The following is a 17,557-nucleotide window of genomic DNA, read 5'->3' on the forward strand; positions in this document are numbered from 1 at the left end:
TCCTTAATCAGATATTGTTCCATCCTCCCCTCTATCAACTTCCAGACTGACTGGTCTCTACAAACTGGGTCAGAGTGTACAACCTGTTTACTTCTGTTTAGTGAGGGGGGGGTAATTAACCACATACCCCTTATTAACTTGCAATTTGAAACAGGCTTGTAAGTACCTGTTTTTAGAGAGACAGTAACCCTAGGCAAGATAAAAGGACAGATTCATATTTTCCTTACTAAGGTGATGTACAGTCGTATGAAAAAGTTTGGGCACCCCTCTGAGGCTGCATAATAATTTACTCTGTCGTCATAGAAAATGATCACAGTGGCATGCCATTCATTTTCTAATAAAAGCTGAGTACTGGGGTATTGTCCAGACAAAGATTTTTAGTGTAGCAATATTAAGTTGTATGAAATTAAATCAGATGTGAAAAATAGGCTATGCAAAAATGTGGGCACCCTTGTCATTCTGTTGATTTGAATACCTGTAACTACTTAGCACTGATTAATTGGAACACACAATTGGTTTGGTGAGCTCATTAAGCCTTGAACTTCATAGACAAGTGCATCCAATCATGAGAAAAGGTATTTAAGGTGGCCAATTGCAAGTTGTTGTTCTCTTTGACTCTCTTCTGAAGAGTGGCAACATGGGGGCCTCAAAACAACTCTCAAATGACCTGAAAACAAAGATTGTTCAACATTATGGTTTAGAGGAAGGCTACAAAAAGCTGTCGCAGAGATTTAAGCTGTCAGTGTCCACTGTGAGGAACATAGTGAGGAAATGGAAGACCACAGGCACAGTTCTTGTTAAGGCCAGAAGTGGCAGGCCAAGTAAAATATCGGAGAGGCAAAGGCGAAGGATGGTGAGAACGGTCAAAAACAGCCCACAGACCACCTCCAAAGACCTACAACATCATCTTGCTGCAGATGGTGTCGCTGTGCATCGTTCAACAATTCAGCGCACTTTGCACAAGGAGAAGCTGTATGGGAGAGTGATGCGGAAGAAGCCTTTTTTTGCACACACGCCACAAACAGAGTCGCTTGAGGTATGGAAAAAGCACATTTGGACAAGCCAGCTTCATTTTGGAATAAGGTGCTGTGGACTGATGAAACAAAGATTGAGTTATTTGGTCATAACAAGGGACGTTATGCATGGCGGCAAAAGAACACAGCGTTCCAAGAAAAACACTTGCTACCCACAGTAAAATTTGGTGGGGGTTCCATCATGCTGTGGGGCTGTGTGGCCAGTGCCGGTACTGGGAATCTTGTTAAAGTTGAGAGTCGCATGGATTCCACTGAATATCAGCAGATTCTTGGGAATAAGTTTGAAGAATCAGTCACAAAGTTGAAGTTACGCCGGCACTGGATATTTCAACAAGACAACGACCCAAAACACTGCTCAAAATCTACCCGGGCATTTATGCAGAGGAACAAGTACAATGTTCTGGAATGGCCATCCCAGTCCCCAGACCTGAATACCATTGAGAATCTGTGGGATGATTTGAAGCGGGCTGTCCATGCTCGGCAACCATCAAACCTAACTGAACTGGAGATGTTTTGTAAGGAGGAATGGTCCAAAATACCTTCATCCAGAATCCAGACACTCATTAGAGGCTATGGCAAGCGTCTAGAGGCTGTTATTTTAGCAAAAGGAGGCTCTACTAAATATTGATGTGATTTTTCTATTGGGGTGCCCAAATTTATGCACCTGTCTAATTTTGTTTTGATGCATATTGCACATTTTCTGTTAATCCAATAAACCTAATTTCACTACTGAAATATTACTGTGGCCATCAGTTATTTGATAGATCAAAATGAAATTGCTGATCCAAACACCCAATTATTTATAAATGGAAATCATGGAAATTGTCAGGGGTGCCCAAACTTTTTCATACGACTGTAGATGGAATAAAGTCATTATATTACGGTTCTTTCCAAACAAGCCTGCTCTGAGCTTGAGAGTGCTCTCTCTCTCGTGGCAACAGGTCACAAATCTTGCTGCTGTGATTGCAAACTGTGGTATTTCACCCAATAGATATGGGAGTTTGTCAAAATTGGATTTGTTTTCCAATTCTTTGTAGGTCTGTGTAATCTGAGGGAAATATGTTTCTCTAATATGGTCACACATATGGCAGGTTATTAGGAAGTGCAGCTCATTTTGTTGTGCAGTGTGCACATAGCCGGTCTTCTCTTAAGAGCCAGGTCTGCCTTTGGCAACCTTTCTCAATATCAGTCACAGTGGTCAGGTATTCTGCCACTGTGTACTCTCTATTTAGGGCCAAATAGCATTCTAGTTTGCTCTGTTGTTTTGTAAATTCTTTCCAATGTGTCAAGTAATACTTTTTTGTTTTCTCATTATTTGGTTGTGTCTAATTGTGTTGCTGTCCTGGGGCTCTGTTTGTGAACAGAGCCCCAGGACCAGCTTGCTTAGAGGGCTCTTCTCCAGGTTAATTTCTCTGTAGGTGATGGCTTTGTTATTGAACGTTTGGGAATCACTTCCTTTTAGGTGGTTGTAGAATTTAACGGCTCCGTTCTGGATTTTGATCATTAGCGGGTATATGCCTAATTCTGCTCTTCCATCCTGTAGCACAAAATCAAAAAAGTTCTGGGACACTATAAAGTCCATAAAGAATTAGAGCACCTCCTCCCAGCTGCCCACTGCACTGAGGCTAGGAAACACTGTCACCACCTATAAATCCACTATAATTAAGAAATTCAATAAGCATTTTTCTACGGCTGGCCATGCTTTCCACCTGGCTACCCCTACCCTGATCAACAGCCCTCGACCCCCCACAGCAACTCGCCCAAGCCTCCCCAGCTTCTCCTTCACCCAAATAGCTGATGTTCTGAAAGAGCTGCAAAATCTGAACCCCTACAAATCAGCCGGGCTAGACAATCTGGACCCCCTCTTTATAAAACTATCTGCCGAAATTGTTGCAACCCATATTACTAGCCTGTTCAACCTCTCTTTTATATCGTCTGAGATTCCCAAAGATTGGAAATCTGCCACGGTCATCCCCCTCTTCAAAGAGGGAGACACTCTAGACCCAAACTGCTACAGACCTAAATCTACCCTGCCTTTCTAAGGTCTTCGAAACAGATTACCGACCATTTCGAATCCCACCGTACCTTCTCCGCTATGCAATCTGGTTTCAGAGCTGGTCATGGGGGCACCTCAGCCACGCTCAAGGTCCTAAACGATATCCTAACCGCCTTCGATAAGAGACATTATTGTGCAGCCGTATTCATCGACCTGGTCAAGGCTTTTGACTCTGTCAATCACCATATTCTTATCGGCAGACTCAACAGCCTTGGTTTCTCAAATGATTGCCTCGCCCACCAACTACTTCTCTGATAGAGTTCAGTGTGTCAAATCGGAGGGCCACAGGGTTCAATTTTTGGGCCGACTCTCTTCTCTGTATACATCAATGATGTCGCACTTGTTGCTGGTGATTCTCTGATCCACCTCTACGCAGATGACACCATTCTGTATACCTCTGGCCCTTCTTTGGACACTGTGTTAACTAACCTCCAGACGAGCTTCAATGCCATACAACTCTCCTTCCGTGGCCTCCAACTGCTCTTAAATGCAAGTAAAACTAAATGCATGCTCTTCAACCGATCGCTGCCCGCACCTGCCTGCCCGCCCGCCCAGCATCACTACTCTGGACGGTTCTGACTTAGAATATGTGGACAACTATAAATACCTAGGTGTCTGGTTAGACTGTAAACTCTCCTTCCAGACTCACATTAAGCATCTCCATTCCAAAATTAAATCTAGAATCGGTTTCCTATATCGCAACAAAGCATCCTGCACTCATGCTGCCAAACATACCCTCGTAAAACTGACCATCCTACTGATCCTCGACTTCGGCGATGTCATTTACAAAATAGCCTCCAACACTCTACTCAACAAATTGGATGCAGTCTATCACAGTGCCATCCGTTTTGTCACCAAAGCCCCATATACTACCCACCACTGCAACCTGTATGCTCTCGTTGGCTGGCCTTCGCTTCATATTCGTCAACAAACCCACTGGCTCCAGGTCATCTACAAGTCTCTGCTAGGTAAAGCCCCACCTTATCTCAGCTCACTGGTCACCATAGCAGCACCCACCCGTAGCACGTGCTCCAGCAGGTATATCTCACTGGTCAGCCCCAAAGCCAATTCTTCCTTTGGCCACCTTTCCTTCCAGTTCTCTGCTGCCAATGACTGGAACGAACTGCAAAAATCACTAAGGCTGGAGACTCATATCTCCCTCACTAGCTTTAAGCACCAGCTGTCAGAGCAGCTCACAGATCACTGCACCTGTGCATAGCCCACCTGGAAATAGCCCATCCAACTACCTCATCCCCATACTGTATTTATTTATTTATCTTTCTCCTTTGCACCCCAGTATCTCTACTTACACATTCATCTTCTGCACATCTACCATTCCAGTGTATAATTGCTATATTGTAATTACTTCGCCACCATGGCCTATTTATTGCCTTACCTCCCTTATCCTACCTCATTTGCACATACTGTATATAGACTTTTTCTACGGTATTATTGACTGTATGTTTGTTTATTCCATGTGTAACTGTTGTTGTATGTGTCAAACTGCTTTGCTTAATCTTGGCCAGATCACAGTTGCAAATGAGAACTTGTTCTCAACTAGCCTACCTGGTTAAATAAAGGGGAAATAAAAGAATTTAAAAAATGTTTGGAGCTTAAGTAAATGACTGTAAAGAACATAATATTCTACAGACCCTATTGATCTAGCACTAGAGTCTATATATGGTGTTATTTCTTGGATGACTGTGGTCTAAAAACCCAGCAAGCCCTTTCTACTCCACTCATTTCATTGGTCCCAATCCAATACACTGTAGGCCTAAGAATTACATTATTGGCTTAGAGAGAGAATACGATTCTATGCACCAATGAAAAAAGTGGGGTTGGAAATACTCAGTAGGATCTGTAGAATATATGGTGTTATTTCATGGGTGACTGAGGTTTGTCCCAATAGAATGGGTGTAGTAAAAGGCCAGCAACACTCCATATTATTCAGAGCCCCATGAAATGACACCATATATACATTCTACAAACACTACTACTCCCAACATAACTTTTAATGCAGCACCCAAAATAGTTTATGCTCTAAAAGCCAATATGTATTCCATTAACAGGGATTCGCACTTGGGGCATTTATATGACTTTGGAACATGGTGCAAATGTCACTTAAATATGAACAAATATGAATAAATGCAGGTTATTGACAGTTTTCTACTATTACTTGGGCGACGTTAATTTTGAAGAATTTCTAAAACTCTGTGACCCGGAAGTACTTTTTTTTAAGTGTTGCGACGACACGCTGATATTTCTCTTCACTTCAGTGTAAACGGAAGTAAACAGTGACGAAGAACAATTTCCACGCTCGCGTTTTTATTTAGAGGTTTATTAACACCATGGAAATCAACATTTGACTCATTTAACTAAACAGCATCACATACTTACTCCAGGTAGTCTTTCATTCGCGTTGGAGACAGGACTTGGTTGATAGATGTTGTCTATAGCTAGCTGCTAATGTTCGCTAACAATGGCCAGCTGTATTGTTTTTCACACTCAAATAGCCTCCATCATGGAGGTGCTAGCGAATGCAGCCGTGGCAGAGATCTGTAAACTCGTAGACGACGACTATGCAGTGTTTCGTTTGGAAATAACTCAAAGCCAGAAAGAAAACAGGGCATTGCGGAGGAAACTACAGCTACAGGAACTTAAGGTGTCACGAGAGGTGGCAATGCGAGAGCGCGTCCTTGTCAGTCGCCCCAGAAGTGTGAAGATCCTCGACCGATACAGAGGAATGGCAAGAGGTACATTTTGAATAAAGGCGCTGCATGGTCAACCCGACGTCAGCATTGGCAAAATAAAAAGACAATTGAATGAACATAACACTGATTTCATTGAAAAAAATAGCCTACCTACAGTATAGGCAGGCTATATCTTTTTAATACATTTACGGTGATATGGCCTCTACTTCTTGTGTTTCGCGGAGCAGCACAGAGCTGTTGTGAAGGAAGTTGTCTTCTATGGTATATTGGCGATCGCACAATTTAATGTGCATCCCGCCACCTACTGTGAGGGATGGAAACAGGATTCCCATAAATGGATCAAAATACCAATAAACTAAATCAAACAACTTTGCTGTTAAAAAAAATAACAGATCTGATCCCTACTCAGGCTCAATGGGAACCAGGGAGGGCAGGTCTTCCAGTGTCGGTACCCCTTGCAAGTCTTCAAAAATCTTTAAGTCACAAAAACGTTTAAAAGGCTGCACTGTTTTTCCACCTGCACCTCCACCCCGAATCTCCCCATTTCCCCCAGCAAAATTTGTCTAAATTTAGGCTAGCGTATCCCAAACTCGGTCCTGACCCCCCGGGTATACGTTTTGGGTTTTTCCCTAGCACTACACAGCTGATTCAAATGATCAAAGCTTGATGATAGGTTGATTATTTGGTATCAGCTGTGTAGTTTCGGAAACCCTGATTTAGGTGCGTGGGTAGTATCACAAAGGAAGCCAAGCCAGTAAAAAAAAAAGACATATTACCACTTATGTTGTGGTAATTGCTTTGTTTGCTCTGTAACCCATTAGTTAATATGCCACTGTGATATACAGTAAGCCCAACAAAAAGACAAGTTACACAGTGGCGGAATAAATTTAACTAGACAAAACCGGAGCACAACATCCGTCCAAAGCAAATTACATGTAACAAACAGTTCTCACCTGCAGAATGGTTAAGCAAGTTCATGTTTTCGACAGTTTACTAAACAACTACTGATTTAGGACCACAGAGTTACCGCAAGTCAGCACAAAGACAACGGGAGCACTGCCTCCGCTATTCCAGCACCATTTCAACTTAAACATCAAATATACGAGGCTATATATGCTTGGTATAATACACTGAAAATCAACTTAAAGATACCAAAAAAGATTTAGTCCAATCAATGTTGCACTTTTTTTTTTATACCATGTGGCTGTCCATGGAACTGATGTTTGTGTGTGCGTGTGCACGTAAGTAAAACAAAAAAAAAAATTGGACTCACCCTACTTGTTGACTAGTTGAACACAAATGCCATCCTCCTCTCTTTCATGTTGGCAAAACAGACTATGGCTCTATCATGCAGTACACTTTTAGTTTTTGTTTTGATAGGCTATCTAGCTTAAATGCTTGATATCCTGACTTCCTTACACAGGCAACAATGAGCTAGCTAGTTAACGTGAGCCTACTAGGCTACATATTGGACTTCAATCGTCTCAGGCCAGTGGTACAACATATTCATTTATGGTTAGATCAGAATCGCCTTCATAATCATTGGCCTGTACAGAGATTTAAGTCAAAACCACAAGTCCAAATCCCCATCTCCATCCATGGTTTAGGAAAGAGCCGATTTAGTAAACTAGCTACTGCAGGACATCAACACAAACAGACCAGAAACAATAATGACGGTTCGCTTAGGATGTGATTTGATTGGTGTTCCAGGCAGCATAAAATACATGCGCTACACATACTGAGACAGAGGGGCGCTGTTTCCCTCGCTCGGATGATTTCTCCGGTGAGATTAAGTCACTTGCAAATAAACGGAACATTTGGACAGAGAAAAAAACAGAGATGAAAGAGACATTATTTTATCATTTTTATTGGTCAAATATTTGGGGAAGCCTGGCTTCCCTTGGCATCCATGAATACACACCACTGTATTTAGGCTATTGTTTGTATGGGTTTTTCACACTATGTTGAGGTAGAAATCGGAGTATAATGCTTATATGGATGTCAAGCTCAATATATGTTAATGTCATTGTCATGAATCAACTGCATTACAGTTAAAACTACTTTGACGACTACCACCACCGATGTCTGTATGCTAGCTGTGCTACCAGTTTATACGAATGGGAGTTAGCATTTGGCAGTCATTTTTTCTAAACCTGAAAAGGCACAACTTCTAAATGTTTTGCAGCGAAAACAGCCAAATGTATCCAAATTGGATTTGAGTAACCACATTGTGGACCTGTTATAATATAGAAATCGTGATGGATTTGACAAATATCCACTTTGTTAGATCAGATTTGTTGAATGTGCGTCAATCCAGCTTCCTTCTATCCCCTAGGGTCTGCATTTCATTGACCTCTTCACCCGTGTTATCCCCATTACCTTCCCGATCTCAAACACACAGTTCAAACACAAAAATGTGTTTTTTGAAATCCGTACACGAGGTATCATAAATATGTTTTTGTTTTTTGTTAACTTCTTCTGATAGCCTTTCATTAATGTTCTCCATGTTTGTTGTCAAGAAATTGAGTTTGTGTTTATATAGGATTTACCACCCCCACCTACCGTCAACCAATCGTGTCAGTGTGGAGCTATACGGAGCCCTCCGCATTGTTACACAACATGAGAGGCGCATGGCATCTCTGTACAGAGCTGGATTTGGCCTCCACAAGGCTCCGAATGCTCCGCTGTTGCGTCACACCCTACGTACGGAGCCTGTGGATCAAGCATAAATTGCCTTTAAGCGAAAGTTCTCTCTGCTTGGTGTTTTGGGAAACACGTGACATCTTAGCCCGTTGTAGGAAAGATGTATCTTAAAACACTCCGAAGCCTAAGTTCCATTGCTATCAGGAAACCGGGCCCAGATGTGTTACCCATAATTGGGTCTTGGTCAGTTTGTGGATAGTATGCAATAATTCCCCATGATTACTTAGCCATCTTCCGCAAAGACACAATATTATATTCCAACCAGATTCTGGATTGGGGTTGCAGGTAGTTTAGCAGTTAAGAGTGTTGGACCAGTAACCAAAAAGTCGCTGGTTCGAATCCATGGGCGGGGCAATGCAAATAGCCTCTTGGACCTAGACATGGCGCTCCGGTACCGCTTGCCGTGCGGTAGCAGAGAGAACAGTCTATGACTAGGGTGGCTGGATGAATTTTTAGGGCCTTCCTCTGACACCGCCTGGTATAGAGGTCCTGGGTGGCAGGAAGCTTGGCCCCGGTGATGTACTGGGCCATACGCACTACCCTCCGTAGTGCCTTGCGGTCGGAGGCCGAGCAGTTGCCATACCAGGCAGTGATGCAACCCATCAGGATGCTCTCGATGGTGCAGCTGTGGTGGTGCAGCTGTGGTGGTGCAGCCTAAAACCTTTTTAGGATCTGAGGACCTATGCCAAATATTTTCAGTCTCCTGAGAGGGAATATGTTTTGTCGTGCCCTCTTCACAACTGTCTTCATGACTGACATTTATCAATAAATAGTAAATCAAGAAGTTATGAGAAGTGTTACCTTATATCCTTGCCAATTCTAGACAGTGTCAATAGGGTACAATATACAGTTGAGCATTTACAGTACCTAACTTAACCACCTCCTTTTCCCCCAATCACTCTCTCAGGTGAAGGACATCTCAATGGAGTCCACAGAAGCTTTGTGAAGCCATCGGAACACAATACATGGAGAGATGACCAACCAATCACTGTTGACGAGGGGAGTGGAACCTCAACCCAGCACGTTATTGTGATAGAGGTTAGTTTAATAGTGTTACATAAAAATTACAGTATATCAAATGTGACAAGTTTATTTCAAAAAGGCTGCCCACAGCTATTCATTAGCTCACGTGTACATCATAATGTATTTGCCATATGGGAGCTTGTGAGACTTCCCCACGACATTGTTATCCAATTCAACTAATGTACTGATAATAACCTCCTCTTCTTGTGTCAGTCTGCAGATACAGAGGCTGCAGGTCCTGTGGTCAAGCAGGAGAGGACTGAAGGAGAGGAGGACCCAAGACACAGCAGAGACATCCAGACTGAAGCGGCAGGAGCGCCCCCTGTAGCTATGGAGGATCCCACCGCCTCCCTAGTGCAGCCCAGGACCCGATGCAGCATCATGGAGGTCAGTGGAACGCTGAACACCGTCCTCAAGTCAGAGACAGACACCGAGACTTTAACTGTAACACAAAGGCTTTTACACACAGGATCTGAACCCAGATCAGACCCAGAGAGATTGGGGCTGGGGCCACAGGGCTGTCCTGCTCTCGGCTCAGAGTATTTACTTTACGGTAACCCAAGCCCGAGGACGATTCAATCCCATCAGGACTCAGGTGCCGCTTTAGAGACTGGCAATGATCCGTCTTGTTCTTACACTACAGAGATGGACCGTGACAACATGCCCTTGGGTTTAGAGGCACAGACTGATCTGTCTAGAGGGGACTGGAACCAGTACAGTAGTAGTGTATACTCTGAAGGGTGCTTGGATGAGAAAGGGGGCGGTCTGGTCGTAGATGAAGTGACTGTAAAAGTGGAGGGCAACGTTCCTCCCACATGGAATGCAGATAGGCACCTAGGAGACGGACTCTCACAGGGCAGAGATTTCTTAGATTACAGGGAAAGCTTTGAATCAAATACAAATGTTGCGACCCATTCCCCTTTACACTTGCTCAGGCATTGCGACCCAGTGTCCACGTCGATGGGGCCTTCCGATTCACACGGCCATGTCCTTTTCGATCAGGAATTGAACTCAAACAACAGGGATAGAACCCAGGTTCAGGGAGGGGGAGCCACATCAGGATATAGTAAAGAGAAACCTTTCCTCTGCATGTTCTGTAACAAAGGCTTCAGTTGCTCCCAGAAGGTGGAGAGGCACCAGAGGGTCCACACAGGGGAGAAACCCTTCAGCTGCACCCAGTGTCACATGCGCTTCGCCCAGGCTGGCCACCTGAAGAGACACCAGAGGGTCCACACAGGGGAGAAACCGCACAGCTGTACCCAGTGTCATATGCGCTTCGCCCAGGCTGGTGACCTGAAGAGGCACCAGAGGGTCCACACAGGGGAGAAACCCTATAGCTGCCCCCATTGTGAGAAGAGGTTCTCAGAGAGGAGCTACCTCAGGCTACACCAGCAGAAAAAACATTCCACTCTATAACATAGAAAGTAACCATTCCACTCGATAGCTTCTGACATTTAGATCAAACCCTGCATTAAAGACACATTTTCATTGTTTTCAGCAGAAAAGACCCACAGATGCATTTGGAATAACGAGAGTAACAGATTTCAGTGTTGAATATTGCATCCAGACATTGTGTGATATGATATACACTGAGTGCACAAAACATTAGGAACACCTTCTTAATATTGAGTTGCACCCCCTTTTGTCCTCAGAACAGTCTCAATTCGTCAGGGCATGAACTCTACAAGGTGTCGAAAGCGTTCCACAGGGATGCTGGCCCATGTTGACTCCAATGCTTCCCACAGTTGTGTCAAGTTGGCTGGATGTCCTTTTGGTGGAGGACCATTCTTGATACACACGGGAAACTGTTGAGTGTGAAAAACCCAGCAGCGTTGCAGTTATTGACACACTCAAACCGATGCACATGGCACCAACTACCATATCCCTTTCAAAGGCACTTTTGTCTTGCCCATTCACTCTCTGAATGGCACACATACACAATCCCTTTCTCAATTGCCTCAAGGCTTACAAATCCTTCTTTAACCTGTCTCCTCCCCTTTATCTACACTGATTGAAGTAAATTTAACAAGTGACATCAATAAGGGATACTAGCTTTCACCTGGATTCACCTGGTCAGTCTATGTCATGGAAAAAGCAGGAAAGTGTTCCTAATGTTTTGTACACTGTGTATAAGCCACATAAGCCTAAAAAGACTGTTACCTATTGTGTTTGTACTCTGTAGGATATATGATGTTCACAAATGCCTGTTTCATTACTTCTATTAAACTACTTTATTTTTTACCCCCGAGACATGTTTAATGAGAAAATTAATGCAGTTTATCAAGTCCATTGAGACGTGTGTGTGGTTTTCATATGGTGTATTTAAAACTTGTTTATGTTTAATAAACACAAAATGGGACTTTTCATTCTAAGACTTTCATTGAGATTCTCTTTAGTATACATCACATCTGGGCCTGTATCCACAATGCATCTCAGAAAAGGTCCAAGGCGTCCTGTTAAAACATGTTTACATTTTTTTAAATAATAACTCCCAGCTTAGAGTAGGTTTATGATAACCCTTACCACCAGGTGGTAATAATGATGCAATCTCTATTGCACTCCCTACTGCCCTTTCAGACCTGGACAAAAGGAACACCTATGTGAGAATGCTATTCATTGACTACAGCTCAGCGTTCAACACCATAGTGTCCTCTAAGCTAAGGATCCTGGGACGAAACACCTTTATTTATTTAACTAGGCAAGTCAGTTAAGAGCAAATTTTTATTTTCAATGATGGCCTAGGAACAGTGGTTTCAGGGGCAGAACGACAGATTTCTACCTTGTCAGCTCGGGGATTCGATCTTGCAACCTTTCGGTTACTAGTCCAACGCTCTAACCACTAGGCTACCTGCCGCCACAAACCTTTGCAACTGGATCCTGGACTTCCTGACTGGCCGCCCCCAGTTGGTAAGGGTAGGTAACAACACATCTGCCACGCTGATCTTCAACACGGGGGCCCCTCAGGGGTGCGTGCTCAGTCCCCTCCTGTACTCCCTCTTCACTCATGACTGCATGGCCAGGCACGACTCCAACACCATCATTAAGTTTGCTGATGACACAACAGTGGTAGGCTTGATCACCGACAACGATGAGACAGCCTATAGGGAGGAGGTCAAAGACCTGGCCGTGTGGTGCCAGGACAACAACCTCTCTCTCAACGTGATCAAGACAAAGGAGATGATTGTGGACTACAGGAAAAGGAGGACCAAGAACGCACCCATTCTCATCGACAGGGCTGTAGTGGAGCAGGTTGAGAGCTTCCAGTTCTTTGGTGTCCACATCACCAACAAACTAACATGGTCTAAGCACACCAAGACAGTCGTGAAGAGGGCACGACAAAACCTACTCCCTCTCAGGAGACTGAAAAGATTTGGCATGGGTCCTCAGATACTCAAAAAGTTCTACAGCTGCACCATCGAGAGCATCCTGACGGGTTGCATCACTGCCTGGAATGGCAACTGCTCTGCCTCCGACCGCAAGGCACTGCGAACGGCCCAATACATCACCGGGCCCAAACTTCCTGCCATCCAGGAACTCTATACCAGGCGGTGTCAGAGGAAGGCCCTAAAAATTGTCAAAGACTCCAGCCACCCTAGTCATAGACTGTTCTCTCTGCTGCCGCACGTCAAGCGGTACCGGAGCACCAAGTCTAGGTCCAAAAGGCTTCTCAACAGCTTCTACCCCCAAGCCATAAGCCTCCTGAACAGCTAATCAAATGGCTACCCAGACTATTTGCATTGCCCCCCCTCATTTAAGCTGCTACTATTCTCTGTTTATTATATATGCATAGTAACTAACTCTAACCGGTGCCCCCACACATTGACTGTACCAGTACCTCCTGTATATAGCATCGCTATTGTTATTTTACTGCTGCTCTTTACTTATTTGTTACTTTAATTTCTTTTTTACTTAACTATTTTTTACTTAACACGTATTTTTCCTAAAACTGCATTGGTGGTTAATGGCTTGTAAGTAAGAATTTCACTGTAAGGTCAACTACACCTGCTGTATTCGGCGCATGTAACAAATACAATTTGATTTGAAGACACTGCCCAGGCAAACTGAGCCAGGAGTAAAATCAACTCAAAAAAGTTTATCTCAGCTGATAGTCACGACATCCCGCAAAGGAAAGATAGTGATGACGCTCATTGACATTGTTGCAAATGATAGGGAATAACCAATGAGGCATCGCCAGCTGTGAACTCTATACATCAAATATTGCGATGGTAAAACGTTTGATATAGTTTTCGCCTGACACGATCACTTTGCCTTCTCTTAATTATCGCCTAATATGTTGGCATAAATAACCTTTTTTTTGTTTTTACCAATTCTGATTATTTAGTGATTATTATACTGTTACCAACCCTTGTCACTTCCCTTTAACAACTTTTAACTCCCGTTTATCAAATCACTTGCCAATAATGTTGCATACGTTTGAAAGGTCTAGAATTTTAATCGGACACAATCAAAGTTTACATAAGCCTTAGATGCTTTCAGTTGCCCAATATACCGGCATTCCCGATTTAGGGTTTTGTTGTTGCGCTTCGACGGGATAACATGAAATAGCATTATGTAGGTAATTAAATAATCGAAAGAAAAACGTGTTTATTAATTTAATCTAGTCTTTATAAGTATTTAGGCATATCATGTGAAATAGGCCTCGTGAAATCATTGTCAAAAGCTCAAGAGATACTGTTGCATGTACGTCTAGATTATTTACGAATTGATCATATAGAAATATCCAAACATTATTTGAACAACTCCAAAGCAATTGCATGTGGCACAGGAACCACTGACCCACTTCATTACCAGTAAACCTGCTGGTAACTCTTAACTGGTTAGGCCAGCTCATGTCGTTTCCTAAATATCTGTCGACTAGCTGGGACTGTTATGACTAAAGTAGCTTCATGCATCGCTTTTATTTTTACCCATTAGAGTAGGAGTAAATGTATCTATTCTCAGCACTTATGAACAATTTTCTACTCTGAGAGGCTTTTGTGGATACCGGCCCAACAAAGAGTCTTAGAGTAGAAGTGCTGATCGAGGATCAGGCCCCCGGCCTGTCTACATCGTCTTATTCATTATGATCTGAAAGGCAAAACTGATCCTACATCAGCACTCCTCTGAGAGACTTTTTGGATACGGCCCCTGATTTCACCTTATTCTACATACCCCCGACAGCGCATTATAACCAGACTACTTACTAAATATACCTACACATCCCCACACACTAACAAAAACCTACTGTACACGTCAAAATAGTTTAGTCTTGTCTGATCATAGCTGACTATTCACCCACACCATATTTACTGTATGTCCACCATGATGGGTTTAACAACAATGAAGTCGTTCTGTAACTACAGTATAGGACCTAAACGTAGACACATGCACACACACAAACATGATAACATTTATTGTGTGTTGTAGCTATGTGGTAGTAGAGTAGTGGCCTGAGGGCACACACTTAATGTGTTGTGAAATGTATTGTAATGTTTTCAAAATTGTATAACTGCCCTAATTGTGCTGAACCCCTGGAAGCAGCTAATGGGGATCCTTAATACACACAAACAGTGGGGATGGGTAAACACTCCATGTTGAAAGTGTGTTTTATTTTCTGTGTGTGTGTGTGTGTGTACGTACCTGAGGGAGTGCATGTCTGTATAATCTGTATCACCTGTCTCTTCCAGGAGGAGGAGGTGCTGCTGGTGAAGGAGGAAGGGTGTGAGGAGGGTCTGGGGAACCCTGAGGGGACCATGGTCATGGAGGACAACCAGACTACACCTCCTGAACCCACAGAGGAACCAGCTGAGCAGCACAGGACCCTACACAATCTCACTGAGGTGAGCCCATTGTATGGTATTAGGTCAGGGCCCGTATCCACAAAGCCTCTTAGAGAAGGAGTGCTGATTTAGGATCAGTTTAGCCTTTTAGGTCATAATTAATATGATTAAATGGAAAGATCAGCAATTCTACTCTGAGACTTTGTGGATACGGGCCCAGATGTTGATTCATTTTGTTTTAAGTGTGGGACCCTGCATTTGAATTATCCAACCATTTACGTGTCAGGTAATCAAATCAACTAACATGTTTGCATAGTACTCATAGCAATCTCTCATTGCCCAATCAGAAGATGCTCCATAGCAGGGTGCTCATATCAGATTTCTTGATCCAACATCCTCTCACTCTGTATCTCTTACAGTCAGTAGACATGGAGGATGGGAAGCCTGATCTGCTGCTGGTCAAAGAGGAGACGATAGAGGACGGACCAGAGAGCATTGACCTGCTGAGTGGACTAAAGATGGGGGAGCAAGGTAAGGGAGACACACAAATAACCTACATACAGTAATAGATCTTCAATGGGAATAGTGATGCGCCTGACAAATGTTTTTATTAAACACATATGAAACCTTATGAGTACTTTATTTCTAAAACAATATCAATACAATTTGTATGAAATTCAAAAATAAACAAAACTATGTATATCAACATGACAGTCATAGATATCACCAGGCAAATAACACACACAAAATCCATGTCTATGATTTTTGTTCTGTTGTCATGTTTGTTAAAAAGTTAAGTCTGGATTGTAACATTTGCCAATAGGTGGTTTGCTGGAGGCTAACAGAGGAGACTTGGTGGCCATATTGGATTCCCAGACTGGTGCAGCCAAGAGCCCAGGGGATGACATCACAGAGCAGGCTGGGACCAAAAGCGACATAGTGGAGTCCTGTGGATGGGACAGTGTCCTCATCTCTGGGCTGGGGAACAACACTGTTAACCACAACCAGAAACAGACAGTCGAACGCAAAACAACATCCGATCTTAGTCTCCATGACAACAGACTGGCTGAGACCAGGACAAGGTTTAGATTTGGTCTGCGGGGACGGGGAGGTGTCAGTATGGGGCGGGAGAGAACAGACACAGACTCGGCTGGCGATGCTCCGTCCTGCTCCTATAGTTGTGATTCAGAGAGACTGATTGGGCCTCAGGTTAATCACCTAACAGGTGCTGCCTTCAGCCTGCCTTCTATAGGATCTATCAACTGGAACATGGACCCTGTGACAACACAGACACTCCCTGGCCTTCGTCCTCCTCACACTCTGCTAATGTTAAACCAGACCTCAGACAATGCCAGTGCCTCAACACTAAATGGCTACACAAGTCCATTGACAAATAACAGTAGTAGTAGTAATGCTATCAGCAGATCTGGTGGCAAAGAGAAGTGCTTCCCATGTTCATTCTGTTGGAAAGTCTTCAGTTTCCGCAAACAGATGGAGAGCCATCAGAGGATGCACACGGGGGAGAAACCGTTTGGCTGCCACCTGTGTGAGAAGAGGTTCTCCCACCAGCACCACCTGAAGAGGCACCAGAGGGTCCACACAGGGGAGAAACCCTACAGCTGCCCCCAGTGTGAGAAGAGGTTCTCCCACCAGCACCATCTGAAGGCGCACCTGAAGGTCCACACGGGAGAGAGGCCATTCACCTGTACGCACTGCGGGAAGAGGTTCTCAGAGAGGAGCTACCTCAGGATACACCAGCAGAAAATGCACACAGCCCATGTATAGAGTATTATGACATGTAATGTAGTACTAGTTAGTTTGTAGTTAATTCTGTTGGTTTAGGATGTAGTAGGGAACTGGATGAGGTGAACTGAGAAAATAATGAGTATGATGAGGCAGAGTAGATGATATGGTGAAAGCTGGTGTGATGGTGTCTGTAAAAATGCTTTACTTATGAAGAGTAACAACCTTGTCCTGTTTGATGCTGGTGTTTTATAATGAGGAAATGATAGTGCCTTAATTCAGGTTTACTTGACCTGAAGTAGTTGATCGGTGAAAATTATCTGTTAATTGAATGATTAGAATATTCCGCCCTGAAACATAATTGTATGGAATTGATTAGAATGTATAAAATCATAATCAATAAATGTGTAGTCCTAGTCAGAATTAGGGTAAAGACAATATGTCTTTATGGTATTTTAAACACAGACTGTCTGAGCTTGGTGCCGACCTGACTAGAGATTTGAGAGA

The 17,557-nt window shown here is 43.5% G+C and overlaps 1 protein-coding gene across 1 annotated transcript; it reads left to right on the forward strand.

Annotated features, from left to right (window-relative positions):
* The first annotated feature begins 5,344 nt into the window (after positions 1-5,344).
* LOC129841386 (zinc finger protein 445-like) lies at positions 5,345-17,473 on the forward strand. Its single transcript, XM_055909636.1, has 6 exons — positions 5,345-5,843; positions 9,412-9,542; positions 9,741-9,914; positions 15,215-15,367; positions 15,727-15,838; positions 16,131-17,473. Exons 1-6 carry the CDS (start codon positions 5,570-5,572, stop codon positions 17,090-17,092), a joined length of 1,806 nt encoding a protein of 601 aa, XP_055765611.1. The 5' UTR covers positions 5,345-5,569; the 3' UTR covers positions 17,093-17,473.
* The last annotated feature ends 84 nt before the right edge of the window (positions 17,474-17,557 follow it).

This window comes from Salvelinus fontinalis, chromosome 42 (assembly GCF_029448725.1).
Source record: "Salvelinus fontinalis isolate EN_2023a chromosome 42, ASM2944872v1, whole genome shotgun sequence".
Classification (NCBI taxonomy): Eukaryota; Metazoa; Chordata; class Actinopteri; order Salmoniformes; family Salmonidae; genus Salvelinus; species Salvelinus fontinalis.